The sequence below is a fragment of the Mesocricetus auratus genome, unplaced genomic scaffold, assembly GCF_017639785.1.
Source record: "Mesocricetus auratus isolate SY011 unplaced genomic scaffold, BCM_Maur_2.0 Super-Scaffold_100676, whole genome shotgun sequence".
Classification (NCBI taxonomy): domain Eukaryota; kingdom Metazoa; phylum Chordata; class Mammalia; order Rodentia; family Cricetidae; genus Mesocricetus; species Mesocricetus auratus.
In genome coordinates, this window is record NW_024429266.1 from 117956548 (window position 1) to 117974817 (window position 18270).

Sequence of the window (18270 nt, forward strand, 5' to 3'; positions counted from 1 at the left end):
CAGAGTGGACCAGAGTATTCGTATGGGAGCAGCTGTAGTCTTTGAATACTCAGCCACGGTCTCACAGACACTTGAAGTACAGTGTGAAATATAAATAGTCTGCTCTTCCAGGAGCTGCCCAAGATACTGGCAGCCAAGCACAGGGGACAAACAAGGACAGCAGCGCTAGAAATGATGCTGCCGACGGAGCAGCTGGCAGAGCCTGAGCCCCTGGTGGAAGGCACTCTCCAGCTGTGCGGCAGTGTATTCTCTACCTTAAGCTCCACCTGCCTGCTGAGGTAGACTGTGGTCCAACCCCACATGCAGTCACATGGGGGCGGGGGTGTTGTGAATCTGTCTTTCTAGCAGGCTCCTGGGCAGTGCTCCTGTGGAAGCCATGCTTTTAGAACAGCTGCCCTAGAATTCTGCCACGCACAGTGCTGTGGTCGTGATCTACATCAGTGGTTCTCACCCTGTGGGTGATGACCCCATTCGGCGGTGGATGTCAAAGGATCTTTTCACAGGAGTTGCTTAAGACCATCAGAAAACACAGATATGTATATTATGATTCATAGCAGTAGCAAATACAGTTATGAAGGAGCAATGGCAATAATTTTATAGCTGGGTCACCACAACATGAAGAACAGCATTAGGAAGGCTGAGAACTGCTAATCTACAGTATCCACATTTCTATAGCTCCCCAGTTAACACTGGAGGGCTCTGGGCTCAGGAGTCACTCACAAAACTTGCTTGGTATGAAAGACTAGGTAGGCTTCGCCAGTTTAAAGCTGGGACCAGACCCTGAACTTAGAAGTCTACTCCAGCTACAGCCTATGCACCCCCTCCAAGAAGCTGCCATTAGGTACTTGTCACACCATTCTTATTGCAACAGCTATGTGCCAGCCAGGGGGAGATGTCAATTTAAATGACTACTGCTCAGCCATCATACACTCCTGCATTTTTTATTACCCCAGACCTTGATAACTCTCACAGCACCAATTATCCACCAAATATAGCTTCTCTGTCTCTGTCCTTCCATCCACAGATCTACATGGAGCACATCTACCCTAAACATTCCAAATGTACCAGGCAGTCTCCAAACACCCAGGGTCTATGGAGGGCTAGCCCTGGAACTCACACCCGGAAGCGTCTGTGAAGGGATAGCCCTGGTATTTTTGTACCACTTGGGTACATCACATCCCAGAATCCCCTGCCCCCCCCCTTCACCTTCAGTCACCCTTAGATTTGTGCTGTTCAGTTAAAATTGGCACTCGGAATATAAGCTGTGAAGCTTGGCATCAAATTTTACACTTCCAGTATTATTTATATTTTACATACTCATCCATGTAGTCATTTCTGTGACTCACGTATGTGACATTGTATCTGATGTCTTTCACTTAGTGTATATCATGTTCTCAAAATCCCGTTTGTAACACATAGCAGTAGTTAATTATTGTCCATTAGCATCTATTCCATTTTACCAGTCATCTTAGAATTTCTACTAAATATAGAATTTCTTACAGTACAGTAAGTACAGGAGAGACTAATTCCCACTCCCACTGACAGTTGTTTCAAAGAGTTGTCATTCCGTACCTGACCAGATCCATCCCCAGTAAGGCTTCCGTCTCAGCAGCTGGCTCTCTGGTATTGATGGCTTCATTGGCTATGCACACTCCATGTTCATTGGCTCCCATTTCTGCCCCCCAGAGCCAGGCAGGTCTGCTTATCACTATGGCGTGGGTCCTGGGAACTTGGTCGATTGAGATGTAAGTGCACTGGATAGGAAGACAAGCAAGAAGGTGCCGTCACCTGTCAGAAACCTTAGTTCCCACCCTGGTACCTAGGCTGGCCCATCACAATGGTTACAGAGCTGAGAAAGAAAAGACGCGAAATGCCCAGTCTCCAGACAGACATCCGGTGCAGCCTCGCGGTCCCTGTGGTGAGCGCCATTCTGCTTAGTTCAAGCCAGTCTGTTCACGGTGTTGCCTCTCCCTCCATCACCCTGAGCAGTGTGGAGCTGACCACTGCGCAGCCGCTCTCTGTCTGCCCGCAGTCCTTCATCCTCACCGGTGGAACTCCAGCTGTATCGGGGTCCCCAAACTCACCAGAAGCCATGGATCTCTAGCTTCCAATGAAATTTTACCCAGAAAGTAGATAAGAAGATGCATTGTCTAAAGCAAACAAACACAGGACTTCTGAGCCCCTTGAGATGACCCCTGGGGTCTGTAGAATATTTGGCAGCCTACCATCTCAGCAGTGTAGAACAGGGGACCCAAAAACATCGCACTTTAGCGTGACAAGGGTTCCTCACACACACTCACTCCCCTGCCTCACCACTGGATTCTCATGCTAAGTCAGTGAAGCCACCAATAGGAAAACGTTGCAGAGGCGTAGTCCTCAACACTAACAGAGGCACAGAATACACTACTCTGAGAGCCTGAGCCTAGCCTGAAGAATCCGCTCTCATTTAGATCAAAGCTCAGATCCTTCTGCCAGGGGCTGGGGATGAGCTCAGCTGACAGAGCTTTCCTATCACCCAGGAAGGCCTGAGTTTGATCCCATAAATCAGGCATCTGTACTCACAGCACTTGGGAGGTGGAGCTGAAGGATCAGCAGTTCAAAGCCAGCCTTGGCAACATAGTAAGTTCAAAGCCAGCTTGATCTATTTGAGCTCCTGTTTCAGTCAGTAAACTAATAAGCAAATCAGCAACAAAATACATGTGCCTTCCCTTCACGCAAATTGCTGCCACAGAAGTTAAAGTACAACAAAGGTGGCCCAGCAAAAGCAGGAAGGGGCAAGGTGGAGACAGCCACTGGGTGGGCAAGCCACTCAGATCAATGCCTGCTCTGCTTCCTTCCCTCCTCCCACATCATGCCTCATTCCGTCCCCCACCTCCACCAGGGGACTGGGCTGGGGTGCTCGGTTATCTGTGGGGCCTCATGACTGCCTTCTGTGAGCCTGTAACATGCTCTCTGTGTGGTGCCTGGGTGTGGAAGCGTGAAGCTAGCTACAGGCTCCATCTACATTTCAAATTGGGAGGCTAAAAGCACAGGCAGCCCGAGATAGCTTTCTTTTTTCTCAGTTCAAGACGGCTGTTCGTGAACTGAATGCAGCCCAGACAGTGGCTCTGCATTAATTCCCTGTAATCGCTAGCTCTGTTCAGAGTGGAAACACAGGCAGTACACACACTTCCTAGCTTCAGCCTCTGCACAACTCAGGACAGTGTTTCTCAGCACTGGAGTCATACTATTCACTCAATACATTTTTAGAAACTGAAAGTTAATTAATCCCAGAAGTTGCCAAAACACCCTTGAGGTAGGTGTGTGTGTGTGTGTGTGTGTGTGTGTGTGTGTGTGTTTAACAATAAAACACACTCATGGAATGTTTTCCCTGATTTACTTGCTGAAAATAATTTATTTCTAAAAGAATGACTCTTGCAGAACAAAAAGCTGGCTCAGCAGTGCTCACAACTATACTCATGCTTTTCTAAATGGAATGGAAGTTTCCATCTTCAAAACGTATTTACTCCTGTGTACAAAGCAAGCAGCTCTGCATCACCATGGCTTCATGTGGAATGTCCCCTGACGCTCATGAGCTATAGGCTTTGTCCCCAGGGTAGTACTACTGTTAGATGGCGGGTCTGTCGCCAGACATCCAGGGGCAGTTGTCCCCGCTCCATCAGCCCCAGCAGACTAGGCTCAGCTACCTGTGCAATGCGCCAATTAAAAAGAGCAGCCATGCTAAAAGCAAAGGAAGGAGAGCTGGTGAACGTCAGGAAGATTCCAGGGATTCTTCAGCTTCGTCTTTGGGGTACTGATGATGAGCTCTAGGTTTTAACAGAGAGAGAATCGGGGCCCAGGGTATGCACAAAGTTGAGGTGCAGTCTGTTGACCACTGTCTTGGCTGATTTTGCAAGGTGGTCTAAGAAAGTCGCATTGCTTATGAGGATAAGCTGGATCTCAGGAAACAATCACTTTTGTTCAAGGCTCCAGCCCTGCTCTCATCAGGGAGGTGGTCTGGTCTGCCCTGTGAGGCGCTGCTGTTTCTGCAATTCAAAGTGACCACAGGTTTAAGATGATAAATGGTCTCTGTGCCTTCACCCTTGAAGGGGGTAAGATAGACTAATTGTACAAGGCAAAATAGAAAGACAAGAAAAATTAAATGAACACGAGAAAGGAAGAAAGGTCCCCACTCTGAGCTCTAGTTTGAGAGCCCAGAAACTTCAACAGGACTTGTGAAGCCAAAATTACCTACAGTGAGATTATGTGTTTCCCTAAAGGCATTCCAAACAAGAATATTTAAAACAACAAATGAGGATGGCTCAGTGGTTAAGAGAACTGGCTACTGTTTCAGAGGACCCTGGTTCAATTTCCCCCCCCCACCCCCCTTCCACACACATGGCAGCTCACAGCCAACCTACAACTGTAACTCCAGTTCCAGAGGATCTGACGCCCTCTTCTGTTCTCCATGGCCACCAGGCATGCTCATAGTACACAGACAAGTATGCAGGCAAAACTCCTATTTGCACAAAAGAAGAATCGAATAATTAACAACAAATGAATGGCGCTTACTGAAGCCCAGAATGTCTGTGCCCTTGAGTTCCACTATACTACAATCTTCTCTCATCCATCCCTAAATCCTAGCACCACACCCTTAAAAATACCTCACAGTTACATTTACAAAGAGAAATTATTGATACAAAAAATAACTACACCATATCACATTTTCCCTTTAATTTAAAATCTTTAATTTTAAGCATTGCTTAATCTTTACGTCTTGAAAATTACATCCTTTGTGGACTGTAACTTAGAAAAACCTCAGGATCAAACATACAAGGCACATAAATCCCTACTCCCTAGAGGCCAACATCTTTGTTCTGAGATTACACGCTGCCGGTTTCCTGTAAGAATCTCTAAATGCCTATTAAGCTCACTAACTTCGCTTCACTCTGTCTCATCCCGAAATCCCTTTCTGTAGCCAAGTCAAGGGTCCAGATTTACCTGAGCCTAAGTCCCTAAGGAGAAGGGAATTTCTCCGGCTGCTGATGGCTGTGTTAGGATGGTTTTCTTGACACACACACACACCCAGTGACAGACACACCTTAAGAGACTGACATGCCTACTGCAGGGGTAAGCAGGAGTCTGACACAAAGGAGAAAGAAAAAGAAAAGCAAAAGGTTTTCCTCCTGCGTTCAGTTGCCTATGGGCCCAAACGAGGAGCCGATGCTTTGTAGCAGCCGCTTCAAAGTGCCTGTCATGGAGTCCTTCGGTGGTACAGCCAAGTGAGAGAGCCTCACAGGTGTTCCCAAAGGGACTATAGAACCCTGGCCTCTACCGACGTTAATCCCTTGGGTCTTGATTTAAGCAGTTCTCACTCACATGGTCCTGCCTTGATGCCCTGCCCTCCCACAGACCCAAGGCAACAGGGTCAAACAGTCATAGCTTGAAGGCCCGACTATGACCAAACTAAACCCTTCCCCTGCATAGCTCAGCTAGCTGGAGTATCCTGACGCTGACTAACACGGGCACTGGTGAAGACTTTTCAAAACTCCTTCTCCAAAAAGCATAAGTGACAAATTTTATCTTGAAAAGAATGAGTGAGTAGGGAAGGCCCAAAAAGCATAAGTGACAAATTTTATCTTGAAAAGAATGAGTGAGTAGGGAAGGCCCAAAAAGCATAAGTGACAAATTTTATCATCTTGAAAAGAATGAGTGAGTAGGGAAGGAGTTGTAGCCTCTTGAGTATGGAGATTCATCATAACATTTTTTGAGACCCGAAAATGTTAAAATTGGAAACGGTTGTATTAATGTGTCCCCCAGTTCATTTTTAGACACTTATTTCCATTTTACCAATTATGTATAGAACATGCACTACATTCAGACAGAGCCAGCAACAGTTGGGGCATGGACCAGAGACCCAAGGAGTTCTTTTCAGTGACCTCTACTCCGAGGAAGATGGGATTTGTGATGTTTGTCACAGAAAAGAATTTCAGGACAAGTCAGGTTGACGCAGGACTGGAGTTTACTAAAAGATTTCAGCGGAGGCTTAAGCACAGGGCTTAGAGAGACACTCAAGAAAAGCGTAAGACATACTCAAGGGTGAGGTTTATATACTCAAGAGACTCATAGGTTGGTATCTTAGAAGCAGTGTCTTGGTTGCTGCCAAGCTGCATCTCAAAAGGTTGCTAAGAAGCATCTTTTCCATCCTGTTTCCTCTTTTTCCTTTCTTTAATAAGGTGGCTCTAGAAGTGCCTTGGATAGGACTTCAGCAGAACACACCCTGCATCACAAGAGCAGCACAGGGAGGTCTAGACACATCTGTACTGAGGTTCCTTGAAAGTGGCAGTTTACACCTGAAGGAAGGAGAAAGGTTTTGCTCAAAGGCCCGATAGGCTTGGGCTTTGTCTTGGTTAATTTTCATCGCTGTGACAAAATATCCTGACAATAAAAGCAATTTTGGAGGCAAAGGGTTTATTTGGGTGCAGTTATAAGCTACAGTCAGTCATGACAGGAAGGAAAGTCCTGGAGGCAGGAGCTGGAGGCAACTGCTCACACTATATCACAGTGAGAAATCAGAGAACCGGGAATGCTAGTGCTGTCTCCCTCTTCCTGTTCCTGCAGTGTAGGACCAGAGCCCAGGAAGTGCTATTTATTTACCTAATCAAGTTACTCCTTCCCAGGCATGGTCAGAGGCTAACCCAACCTAGATACTCCCTCACAGGCATGGTCAGAGGCTAACCTAACATATAACCCCACAAAGGCATGAGCAGAGGTTCATCTCCTAGGCGATTCTAGATCCTATTAAATTGTGATGTTAAGGTTAACTATCACAAGTCCTCAAACATGATCCATTGCTATTTTAATATGTATTTGAAACATATCTGGCATTTCTGAGTTGACCTGGCAAGAGGCTTCAATCAGACTCCCTTCCCATGTCCCCTAAGTTTTTCATATCTGTCTTGCCTAAAGAGCACTTACCCCATGTACTGTTGGCAGACATCATGGAGGCCGGTCCCTGCTTTATGCCAGGGAAGCATGCACAAATGGTGACCATCATCAGGAAGACTTCAGGGCATGTCACAGGAGCCTGCCCATTTCATACACTTGGTATCTTGTGACCTCCTTCTGGTTAACCTCACTATGATTCCTAGTCTGTTCCATATAATTGGTGTTTTGATTATATTGCTATTTACATATCTATTGTCTCCTTGAGATAGAATGTCAGTTTCATGAATAAAATGTTCTTTCATTGCTTAGTTTATAAACAGATCCCAAGGTTGAACTCGGTAAGCACCAATAGGCTTTTTAAAGGATTTGTTTTTATTTAATACATATAATTATTTTGTATGCATGTGTATATATGACCATGCATATTCAGTGCCTATTACAGTCAGCAGAAGGTGTCAGATCCTCTGGAACTGTAGTTACAGATAGTTGTAAGCCACCATATGGGTGCTGGGAACTGAACCCAAGCTCCCTACTAAAGCAGTAGGTGCTTAAGCTCTGAGCCATCTCTCCAGACCTGCCAATGAACTTTGATGGATAGATGGATGGATAGATAAAGGAAGGAAGGAAGGAAGGATGAGCAGTGGAGAGATGAATGGATGAATTACCAAGTTATCAGAGAGTATGAGAGAATACTTCTAGTTGGCCAGAGACTGTCAAGTAGGGGATGTTTGAAAGAATCTTAAAATGGTCTAAATGACAGATTCCATGCAGAACTAAGGGCCTGAGAATAGAAAACTGTATGATCACCATGTGTTCACAGTAGCACTGAATGGAGCTACTGCACCCCACTGCAGCACAGAACTTCAATGGCTCAGTAAGGGCTGAACCATAAAGCTGTCCCACACTGGATCAGGAAGACCAGATGGTCTTGTGGGAGCTGAAATCCATGCAGCTAGCCTGACACTTTTCAGGCTAGATTTAGATGATGAGGAAGGAAGGGGATCCCCAAGTAGCCAGATGGGCCTGAGAGTCAGTGCTCCAAATCCATCCCATAGGGAAGACTGTAACATGCACCCCCAGAGGCCTCTTTGTCACAGGCCTCAGGGACCCTGGCCTAACAAGGGCCCTGTGTGACAGCTCTTCAAGCCCTGTCTGCTCCATTGTCACCATTGTCAGTTAAACTCAGCTAATCACAGCCACCTCCCTGAGGGTGGGGCCGGGCTGGAGAGGAATGAGCACAGCACACTCACTCAGATTGTTCACAAACAAGGGCCATTTACACCAGATTGATTAGCTAGACTGTGTAGACCCAGCCATCTAGAACATGGGCTCTGAAGGAAGTCATTTTTATAAATAATGGACCTTGGTAATTGCTCTATAATCAACAAGGAAAAGAAGAAACAGCAGGATTTGAGATACAGGGGCTTCCCCAGGAACACAGGTCCAGAAAGCACCCGAAATCTCTCACGGCAAAATTCCTAGTTAAATTTACAGTAAAACAGCAACAACAACAAAAACCTCGGAGAGCAGGGAGATGCCGCACAACATTGAGTGCCTGTCACCTAAGTGTGAGGACTGGAGTTCATTTTCAGCACCCACGAAAAGCTCTCTGCAGCAGAGCACACCTGTAACACCGACACCTGTGAGACAGAGACAGGGAGGTGCCTGCTAGTCTTGCCAAACCGATTTCCATGTTCAGTGAGAAAGTTTCTCAAAAACTTAAGTGGAAACAATTGGGGAAATCAATTGACACCAACCCCAGGTCTCCACATGTCCAGGAGAGTATACTCATGCACATACATACACACACAACACACACACAGACACAGACACACACACACACACACACGAACACACACTGTGCACATACAGGAACACATGCACACACAAAAGAAAAATCCTCACCACTTAAAAGGGTCTTGACGGATGTGGTTGGAAGCTACAGAAAAGGATGAACAGTTTGTCCCACAGCTCCACAGCCCCTCCCTCCCACGCTGCCTTCCATAAAACAGTCTGTCAGTGAGTGTGACTTGGGGTGTCAAAGCCACAACAAGAGAAGCTGCCTGAGCAGGAGGGACACTTTCCATCTCAGCCTTTCCTATCCTGAGTTCTCATTCTTCCGGGTGGCTTCAGCCTGAGGAAGGGGCAAAGAAGATGGGCCTTCAAAGGGCCACTTACAATAACAGACAGAACCACTGTGCAGACCAAGACCTTCCCTGTCTTGTGGGGCTGGGTCAAACTGAAAAGCAAGTTCAGCTTCCCAGGTGCCCACGCTACCCACATTCTAGAGCACACTATTTCTGGACTTCACCCAGTGAGAGGCGAGCAGAGGCTCACACAATAGGCATTTCAGTTTGTGAAATGCAGCATTGTATCATCCCTACTGTACTCAGATGGGGACCACGGCCCTGACACCACCAGTGAGGACGTTGGAGGGACAGCTGATGAGTCAGGCAGACTTCAAGGGCAGAAGGGAAAAGGCTGGGAGGCTGCGATGCTTGGGGAAGAGCTGAAAGAAGCTTGCATCTCTAAAACAGTAAAAGCAGCAATGTCCTGACCCCCGAGGTTTAGCACAGGGCTTGGTTTAGCCAGGGTCACACATACTAGTGACATACCAGTGAATTCTAGAGAGGGTGCTAAGGACAGAGAGCACCACCCTCAAATGCATCTCAGAACTTCCTGGCATTTCCCTGAGACTGCCAGACCTCTGGGGATGGTCAAGATGGAGGCGTGCCTTGAGAAGCGGGTTTGGGAAGGGCTGCATGCCAGAGGGAAGCCCTCTGCTAAGCCACACTCCCTAAGCTGTGAGCATTGCACTTCTTACCCAGGACAGACGTTGGCCTTAGAGATGCAGAGAAGGAAGCAGAAAGATGTGAGGGATAGCATCTAGTCAGCCCAGGGGTCATGAAACTCTGCTTAGTTGTCCTGATGCCATGGTGATTTGTGTTTACCTGTTGTGAGAAATGACCTACAGAGTTAAAATTCAGACTTCTCTACAAACACATATACACACACAATACACATGCACACATGTGCACACACTTCTGCGGAGAAGTTGGAGTGTTACAGGTCCAGAGGCTAATTACCTTATCTTGAACTAGTTCTCACCTTCTAAAACAGTCATTCCTTGCCCACCTGTGTCAGAACTAACATCTTGTGAATAGCACATAGAAACCTTTTACAATCTATTAGCTTCACAGACCACTAACGCCCACTAATTAAACGTTAAGAATGTTATCAGATAGAATCCTGAGACTATAGAAAAACTCCCCATCTTGTTTTAACTGTCTCTTAAGCACACACCAATGTATTTTAAACTTGCCTTGACTTATGACTTTTTTGTTCTATAAAACTTCATGGAATCTCTTCCATGTTGGGAATTGGAACTTGGGATAACCTAAATCTGTGTTCCCAGCTCACTCAAGATGGCTCCAGAATAAACTGTGTCCTATTTCCTTTAACATGGGAGATGTGGTTTTTTTTTGAATCACCACACCTCACAACAAACATTACACTCTTCATTTGGACAACTTTTCTATCCACTGAGTCATCATTCCTTTTTTATTTTTATTCTTCCTATAATTATTTCCCCTGGGTAGGGAAAGAACAATTTACCAAAACTCATCCCAAATCACGGGCATTAAATAGCCTCATTGAGACTACTGTGCCATGCACATGTCAAAAACGAACATAAATTAAACTGGACATTCAAAAAAACAAGGGAAACAATAAACAGCAAAATAATGGTTTGAGATTTATTATCAAGCAGCACTAGAGTCTTTCAGGGTGTATTTGACTGTGACACTAATAATTAGTCTCTCCAGCCAGTGGTGATGTGTGCAGGAGGCAGAGGCAGGTGGATCTCTGTGAGGTCAAGGCCAGCCTGATCTACAGAATGAGTCCCAGGACAGCCAACACTACACAGGGAAACCCTGTCTCGAAAAACAAAAAACAAAGCAAAATGATTATTCTCAGGGGCACTGAGTATAAATGTGAACTTGACTAAAAACTTATTATTTTTCTGAAGCAGTATTCTAATGTTGGTACAATATTTTCCTGAATAGAAGATCCAGCCATATATGAACAAGCGTGTTCCAAAGACATAGATGCATACACACAGACACACAGACAGCACAGCACCATCCAGGTAGCTGCTCATCTGCCTCCTCCCTGCCTCCAGGAAGAGCTGCCCAGACTCTTCCGAAGAATCCTGGGATGCTCAGCAAAACAGCATCCCCAGACAGCAAGAGGAGCTCTCAGCGATAAATACAAGTGCTTGCTTCAGAGGCAGACACTAAAGTTAGAGCCACATGGAGGTGAGCACCGTCCTTGTACAGGATAACAAAAAGAACAAAGGTCCTACCCACCCCACTCTTCAACCTGAAGAGACATTGCCATAAACTGAGACCCACGTGGAAAAGCTAAAGAACATCAAACTTGAATGCCTCAACCCTCCAGTTGCACAAAAGGAATAAAAGCACTCGGTATAATTTTAGAACTGAGAAGCCTGTGCTGGGGAGCCTCGTTTCTTATTCTCAATGTCTCAAGCAACATGACAAGTAGATGGGAAGACTGATAGGGAGACGAGGGGTGGGTGGACGGAGGGGGTGGAAGGAGAGCCGCATGGAAGGGTGGACTAGCTGCGAGGAGGCCACGTGTGCATTCTTGTACATGTTCTGTAAGCAAACCTCCGTTTCTGTGTGTTGGAAATAGCATGAGATGGGGGTTGTTTCAAATTTATTCCCGATATATTATGTACATGAGTATTTTTGCCTTCATGTGAGCCTGAGGAGGTCAGAAGGCATCGGATCCCCTGGAATAGGAGTTATGCGTAATATAAGTGCTTCCATATACGTGCTCACTCTGCTTGTCTCCTAGCCTGTGGGGTAGCAGAGCATCAGGGCAGAGAGTATTTGATCTAGCACACATGCTCACCTCATGGTGACCGGGAAGCAGAGAAAAAGAGGGGACTGGGCTCCCAGAGGCCTACTTCCTCCAACCAGGCCCAGAAAGTATCCACTGCTTCTCAACATCAGCACCAGGTGAGAACAAAGCCTTCAACACAGGAGCCATTTAAGATTCAGATTGTGGGTCAGCAAGATAGCTCAATGTGGGAAAGGACTTGCAGCCAAGCCTGAAGACCTGATCCCCTGGGGCCCACATGGTTAAAGGACAGGGCAGATTCCCACAAGTTGTCCTCCTCACATACTACACGCACCATGACATGTACACTCCCTGTCCAACCCCACCAAAAATAAATTAACTAACTAATTAAAAATTTTTACTCTAAGAAGTGTAAATTGTAATAAACTTGGAGTCACAAAGTCTCCATGCTAGTCAGAGAGAGCTGTGGGAGGGAGAGAGAAAAGGAGTAGGGGTATAGATCTATTCCTTCCTTGCTTCAAGCTGACAAAGCGCTTTTTTGTGTCAGCTATTATATCTTATACTAAAATTCTGGGTTGCAGGGAGAGCAGGGATCATGATCTCCTCCCAGCAAATAAGGGAACTGAGTATCAAAAGATGCAGTAAAGCAGAAAGCAGGACAAGAGCCCAGGACCCATCACGAGGTCGGAACTCATTGTGTAGGCTTCAGGTGTTACTGTGTCACTTGACTTACAATGGGAGATCATGCACAGCATGGTCCATGTCCATAGGGGAGTCACAGACTAGAAGGAAGAGGACATTTTGCATTAGGACCTGGAAGGATGCCTAGAAGTCTACCAGACAGATGAGATGTGAGAGGAGGTACATTCTCAGCAGCGACCGGAAGATCAAAAAGCCAGAGAAACACAAGTTGTTTGTCTAAGCAGTGTCAAGCACTCGGTGTAGCTGAGGCCTAAGGCACGAGATGAGTGGGTAACTAAGGATAAAGACGGGGAAGCACAAATGAGATGATGCAGCCCATGTCAATATCCATCCATCAGGGGCTGGTAATGGGGAGGATGGGGGGCACAAACGAGGGGTTTATGAGAACACCACCTTCTGCTCACACTGTAAACACAGCACTACTCTTTTAAAAACTCTAATAACTGTGAAAAGGAAAGAAGTGGTCAACACAGCACTGCTCTTTTAAAAACTCTAATAACTGTGAAAAGGAAAGAAGTGGTCAGAGTGCCAGCTGAGAAGAGTTCAGCCCTGACTGTCATCCAACCAAACACTTCAACAAGGGAGGGACAGCTTTGCTCTGTAAAGAAACCCAGTAACCAATCCTTCAAGAAGAATCAAGACAGAGAGAACCCAGTGCCGTTAAGAAGAAAACAACAGAAGGAAGGTGAGGTCAGTATGAATGAGACAGGAATGGTGGGAAGGAGATGGGACACCAGACAGTGTCCAGACAATAGGATGCGGTGACAGCTGTCCCTGTGCATCATGGGCTGTGGGAAGGTAAAGCAGCGTTTGCTCTGGCTTCTGGTTCGAACTGTGTATATACAGTGGTGTGGACAGACAACAGAGACAGACGGAATGGAGACCATGAATGTGGTTTTTACCTGGGGTGTTATTTTACCTGCCAAACACACATGTGTACAGAGGCATCTCACAATACAGATGTGGAATGTGGAGAAGAGACCAGGGGCGTCCCAGAGACTGCTGGATACCATGAACCACACTCCATCTGTGCAAGAATGCATGATTCAACCTATGGCACACTGAGTGATAGCATAATGTGGGTTAGGCCAGTGGACAGGGTCCTGTCTGCTTCCTGACATGATTCTTTATATGGGGGGCGAGTGCCAGTAGCTACTTAGCTTGTCCATCAAGAAAGACATAAACTTCCTGGAATACCTTTTTAAACTACTTTTTAAAAATTGTGTGTGTACTTTGTCTGTGTGTAACCCTGTGTACCACAAGCTTCTCTAGTGCCTGGAGAAGCAAGGAGGAGGTGTCATTTTCCCTGGGATTGGATCACAGACACTTGTGAACTGGCATGTGGGTGCTGGGACTTGAACCAAGGTTCTCTGAAAGAACAGCCAGTGCTCTTAACTGCTGAGCCATCTCTCCAGTCCCATAAAACTCTTATTTCAGACATGTTTATACTAGGCTTTTGTATAATATTATGGGTACTATAGCTACTTAACAAATTACCCCCAAACTAAATGGTATTAACAATCATTCATTGTGCTCATAGATTCATTGGGTCAGGCATGTGCATAGCAAACAGTCAGACGCTGTGTCTCCACACCACTGTCTGGGGCTGGGTCACCAAGAGGTCTGTCAGCCACAAGCTGGCCGCTAATGCTGGTTGTTGACTATCAGTCCTCATTTTTTGTCCATGTGGGAACTGCCCTGTGCACATGGACTACTTTAATACCTCCCAGCATGACAGATGACTGAGTTCTTAGGGTGGAGTCCAGAAAGACAAGAATAGACAGACAGAAAAAAACTACCTCTTATTATCTAGCCCTGGAAATTGCTCTGTGTCACTTCTGCATGAACCACTGGTCAGAGCAATCATCAGCTTTCAGTAAAGCTCATTCATGTTAATGGTCAGAGTGAATGATGCGGACCCCAACCATCCCTCTGTCCGGGAGGAATAAGAAGTACGTGTGGGATGGAAATTGGCACCGCTGCCTTTGGAGGTTGACTCCATCCTGTGGAAACCACAGGACCGTTTCAGTTCATATGTGTCTGTAGTCAGGTTGTGGAGTTAAATACTCATGAACACAGACAGGAGAGGGCAACGACTCAAGCCAGCGAACTTCATCTGTGTAACCTTCCCTGTTCCTGGAGAGGAGATTCACACCCAAATAACAAGGATAGTCACTCACTGAGGACTGAAATCTGATGAGCTCACCAGAGAAACTCACACTTCTCTTCACCTACATAAGCATCCCAAGTGGGCCTGTTGAAAGCCTGTGGGTTTGAGACATGGACTAGTATGTAGGGGTCAACTCAAGAGGCAAGTGGGCCTATTGAAAGCCCCACAGGACACAGTATCCCACCGTCCTGTACACAGACAGCTACACCAAGGCACACCCAACTCTGCCTCCCCCAAAACAGGTAACTCCTCATCAGGATTTGTTGCCTTTTGGTGCTAATATACACATTAAAAGAGTGAAACAGAGTCAGGCAGTGGTGGTGCATATCTTTAATCACAGCACTCGGGAGGCAGAGGCAGGCGGATCTTTGTGAGTTAGAGGCCAGCCTGGTGTACAAAGCTACACAGATAAATCCTGTCTCAAAAACAAAAACAAACAACAACAAAAAAGAGTGAAGCAGAAACAGAGTTCAGAAAAGAAAACAGTAGACATATTGGTAACTGTGCCTTTAAAACCAGGACATGAAAAAAGTCATTTATTTTTTTCTACATAAAACACTAAAGAGTATAGATATAGAAAGAGCTTGTTCTTACCAGCCTAGTTTCTCTCTACAAATTCTTAGTTGCTTAACAACTACCATTTAAACACACAAATAAACATATCATAACTAAGAACCATAACCCATGAATGCAAACATGGGTCAATTTGCCAAAGAAATAGAAAGAAAGGCAATCTTCCCCATAACCAATTAAAAAAAAGATCTTCAACAAAATTTAGCAATGCCTCTGAGGTATTTTTAAAATTTTAAATATGAACTTATGTGGAGATTTTATTGTAATAAAGCTACACTAGTCTCAGTACTGACATCTAGTCTACCGGCATCCCCACTTAATCAGGCTCAGTGGGAACACCACTGTCTCCATCGCATTCAGGATAGAAGCCAACACAATCAGACAAGAAAATAATCATATACAGGAAGAATAGTTTACTTGGAGGCCATAATAGGACACCTGGAAACTCCAAAACAATCCATGGCAAAAGTAGACACAACTGAAGAAGAATTTGGTAAAACAGCAGAATTTAAAGTTAACGTAAGATAACCCATCATGAAAGTCCAATAACACACCCTAGGAATACAGAGAGATATACATTGCCATGCATGGCTTCCAGGGATGCAAAATAATAAACCACCTATGGGAAGAAGTATGATTATATTTGCCAGAATTACATTTTTACTTAGCTCATGACCCAGAATCTCATTCCTAGTCAAGTGTCCCAAATAAGCACTAATAAAAATGAAATTTTAAAGCATTCAAAATAGGAAGTGATGAGCAATCTTTAGCATGATAGGCATACAAAAGACAAGACACTGTGACAGATAAAACAAAAGACTACTACTCACCCAGCACTGCCGGTAGCAGCAGAGAACTAGAAAACACCCCCAGTATCCAGCAGCAATGTGGAGCCGATTAAACTAGCCCACTGTCATAGCCACTGAATGCAACGGTACACAATGAGGAGCACTGAAGGGTGTGCAGTGTATACTGTATTATTTTCTGATCTCCAAGTGTGGTGCTTTCAATGAGAATGTGCCCACAGGCTCAGATGTTTGGATACTAGCTCCCTAGTCAGTGGCACTGTATGGGTAGGCTTAGAAGGTATGGCCTTCCTAGAGGAAATATGTGACTGAGGGTGGGTTTGTCACTTTGGGGTTTTAAAAGTCATGTGCAATTCCCAGTGTGCTCTTTTGCTTCCTGCTTTCGGTTCGAGACATGAGCTCGCAGCTTGCTGCTCCAGCTGCACGCTGCCTGCTGCCAGGCTTTCCACTGCGATGGTGATGAATTCTTACCCCTCTAGAATCATAAACCCTTCCTTCCATAAGTTGGTTTGATCATGGTGTTTTACCACATCAACAGAAAAATAACAAATACACCACGATGCATATTTATTTTGTTGGGGAGGGGGAAAGGCAAAGTTGAGAAAAGTAGACCCGTTGTAGTGGTGTACACATAAAACCACCCCCAGTACTCAGGGCCCAGATGAGGCAACTGTGAGCTCAAGGCCAGTGTGGCTATGCAGTAAGGCCCTGCCTTAAAAGTGGGGAGAGAGGCCAGCTATGCACAGTAAGCTACTGTTCATCTAATAGGAAAGGAATGAGAATGAGTACGCACTATGTGTGACTTACTACACACATGACAACTTCAAGAGTGTATTTTGGCTAACAGTTCCAGAAGAATAGATGTCCATGATGGCAGGAGATGCATGGCAGCAGATGCATGGCTAGGGTAGGAAGCTAGAGACCACACCTCAGCGTCACACAGGAAGCAGTAATGTGAAACTCTAAACACTAACAACCTACCCCCAGTGACATACTTCCTCCACAAGGCTACTCCTTATAAAGGTTTCATAAATCCCAAACGGCACCACCAACCGGTGACCAACTGTTCATATATGAACCAATGGGGGACATTTCTCCTTCGACCACTGCAGAAGGCTAAACAAACCAAAGCAAAAGAACAATAATGCTTCTAAAATGAGGTTATCAATGGAGAGAAAGGAAACAGAGTGGGGAGGCAAGCTAGACTTCGATGAATCTATCTTATTTTATAGATTCATCTTTGGAATGATGTATTTTCCTTATCCCTAAAACAAGAACCGCAATGAAGACAGACTGCCATGACTGTCTGAACGATAAGCAGGCTTCCAGGGAAGAAGTCGGGTGGTCAGAGGCATTGCCAGAAGAAGACACTTGGAGGAGCAGAGGGGCTACACCTTATCACTTACCTCAACTTTGCTCTCAGCTTCGTGGTCAGCAGCAGGGAAATACACAACCTCTTGCACTTCATCTCTAGGTCGGGCTGAGTTCTTCCCAAACACCACCAAACCATCCTTAGCTCGAGGTGGCAAAGCCACAAAACAGTAACTTGGAGGAGCTCCAGACATCCTGCAACGAGAAGAGCGGTGAGGGATATGGCAGCAGGCTGGACAGGGGACACTCCAACTGCCTGTGCTTGGCTCACACATCAGCAGCTAATGCGGCCTAACACAGAAGAGGATCCCGGCTAGCGCTAATCTAGGGAATCTGAAGTAGAACTGCACAGGGGCAGAAACCGCACATGCTTCGTCATTCATGGGGCAACAGGCCATAGTTGCAGCCAAAAAAAAGAGCAGTGATGTAGGAGAAAGGAAAAGAGGTTATTGCTCCCAGCACCACATATGAGCACACATACATGTGCACACACACACACACACACACACACACACACACACACACAGAGAGAGAGAGAGAGAGACAGAGAGAGAGAGAGAGAGAGAGAGAGAGAGAGAGAGAGAGCAATCTGTCACATGAGCAATCTGTCCCATGAATAAGTGATATGCACTTGTCTTTTGGTATTCACAGGAGATTGATGCCAGGACCCTGCAGAGACACCCAGGTCCCTCATTTAAAAGGGTGCAGAATTTGCTTATAACCTATACACATGCCTAAAACAATGTAAATGCTACATAAATAATTCATATACCATATTGTTTGGGGAATAATAAGACGAAATAGCCTGTGCGTGTTCAGTTCAGATGTGATTCCCCC

The 18270-nt window shown here is 45.6% G+C and overlaps 1 protein-coding gene across 1 annotated transcript in view; it reads right to left on the reverse strand.

Moving 5' to 3' along the window:
• Positions 1-18270, reverse strand: part of Scrn1 (secernin 1) — a 60359-nt gene that overhangs the window by 24046 nt on the left and 18043 nt on the right. The window contains exons 2-3 of the mRNA XM_040737620.1: positions 17469-17628; positions 1573-1754 (exon numbers count right to left, since the gene is read on the reverse strand). Of these exons, the coding sequence (XP_040593554.1) occupies positions 1573-1754; positions 17469-17627 (341 nt within the window). The 5' untranslated portion in view covers position 17628. The remainder of the gene's footprint in view (positions 1-1572; positions 1755-17468; positions 17629-18270) is intronic.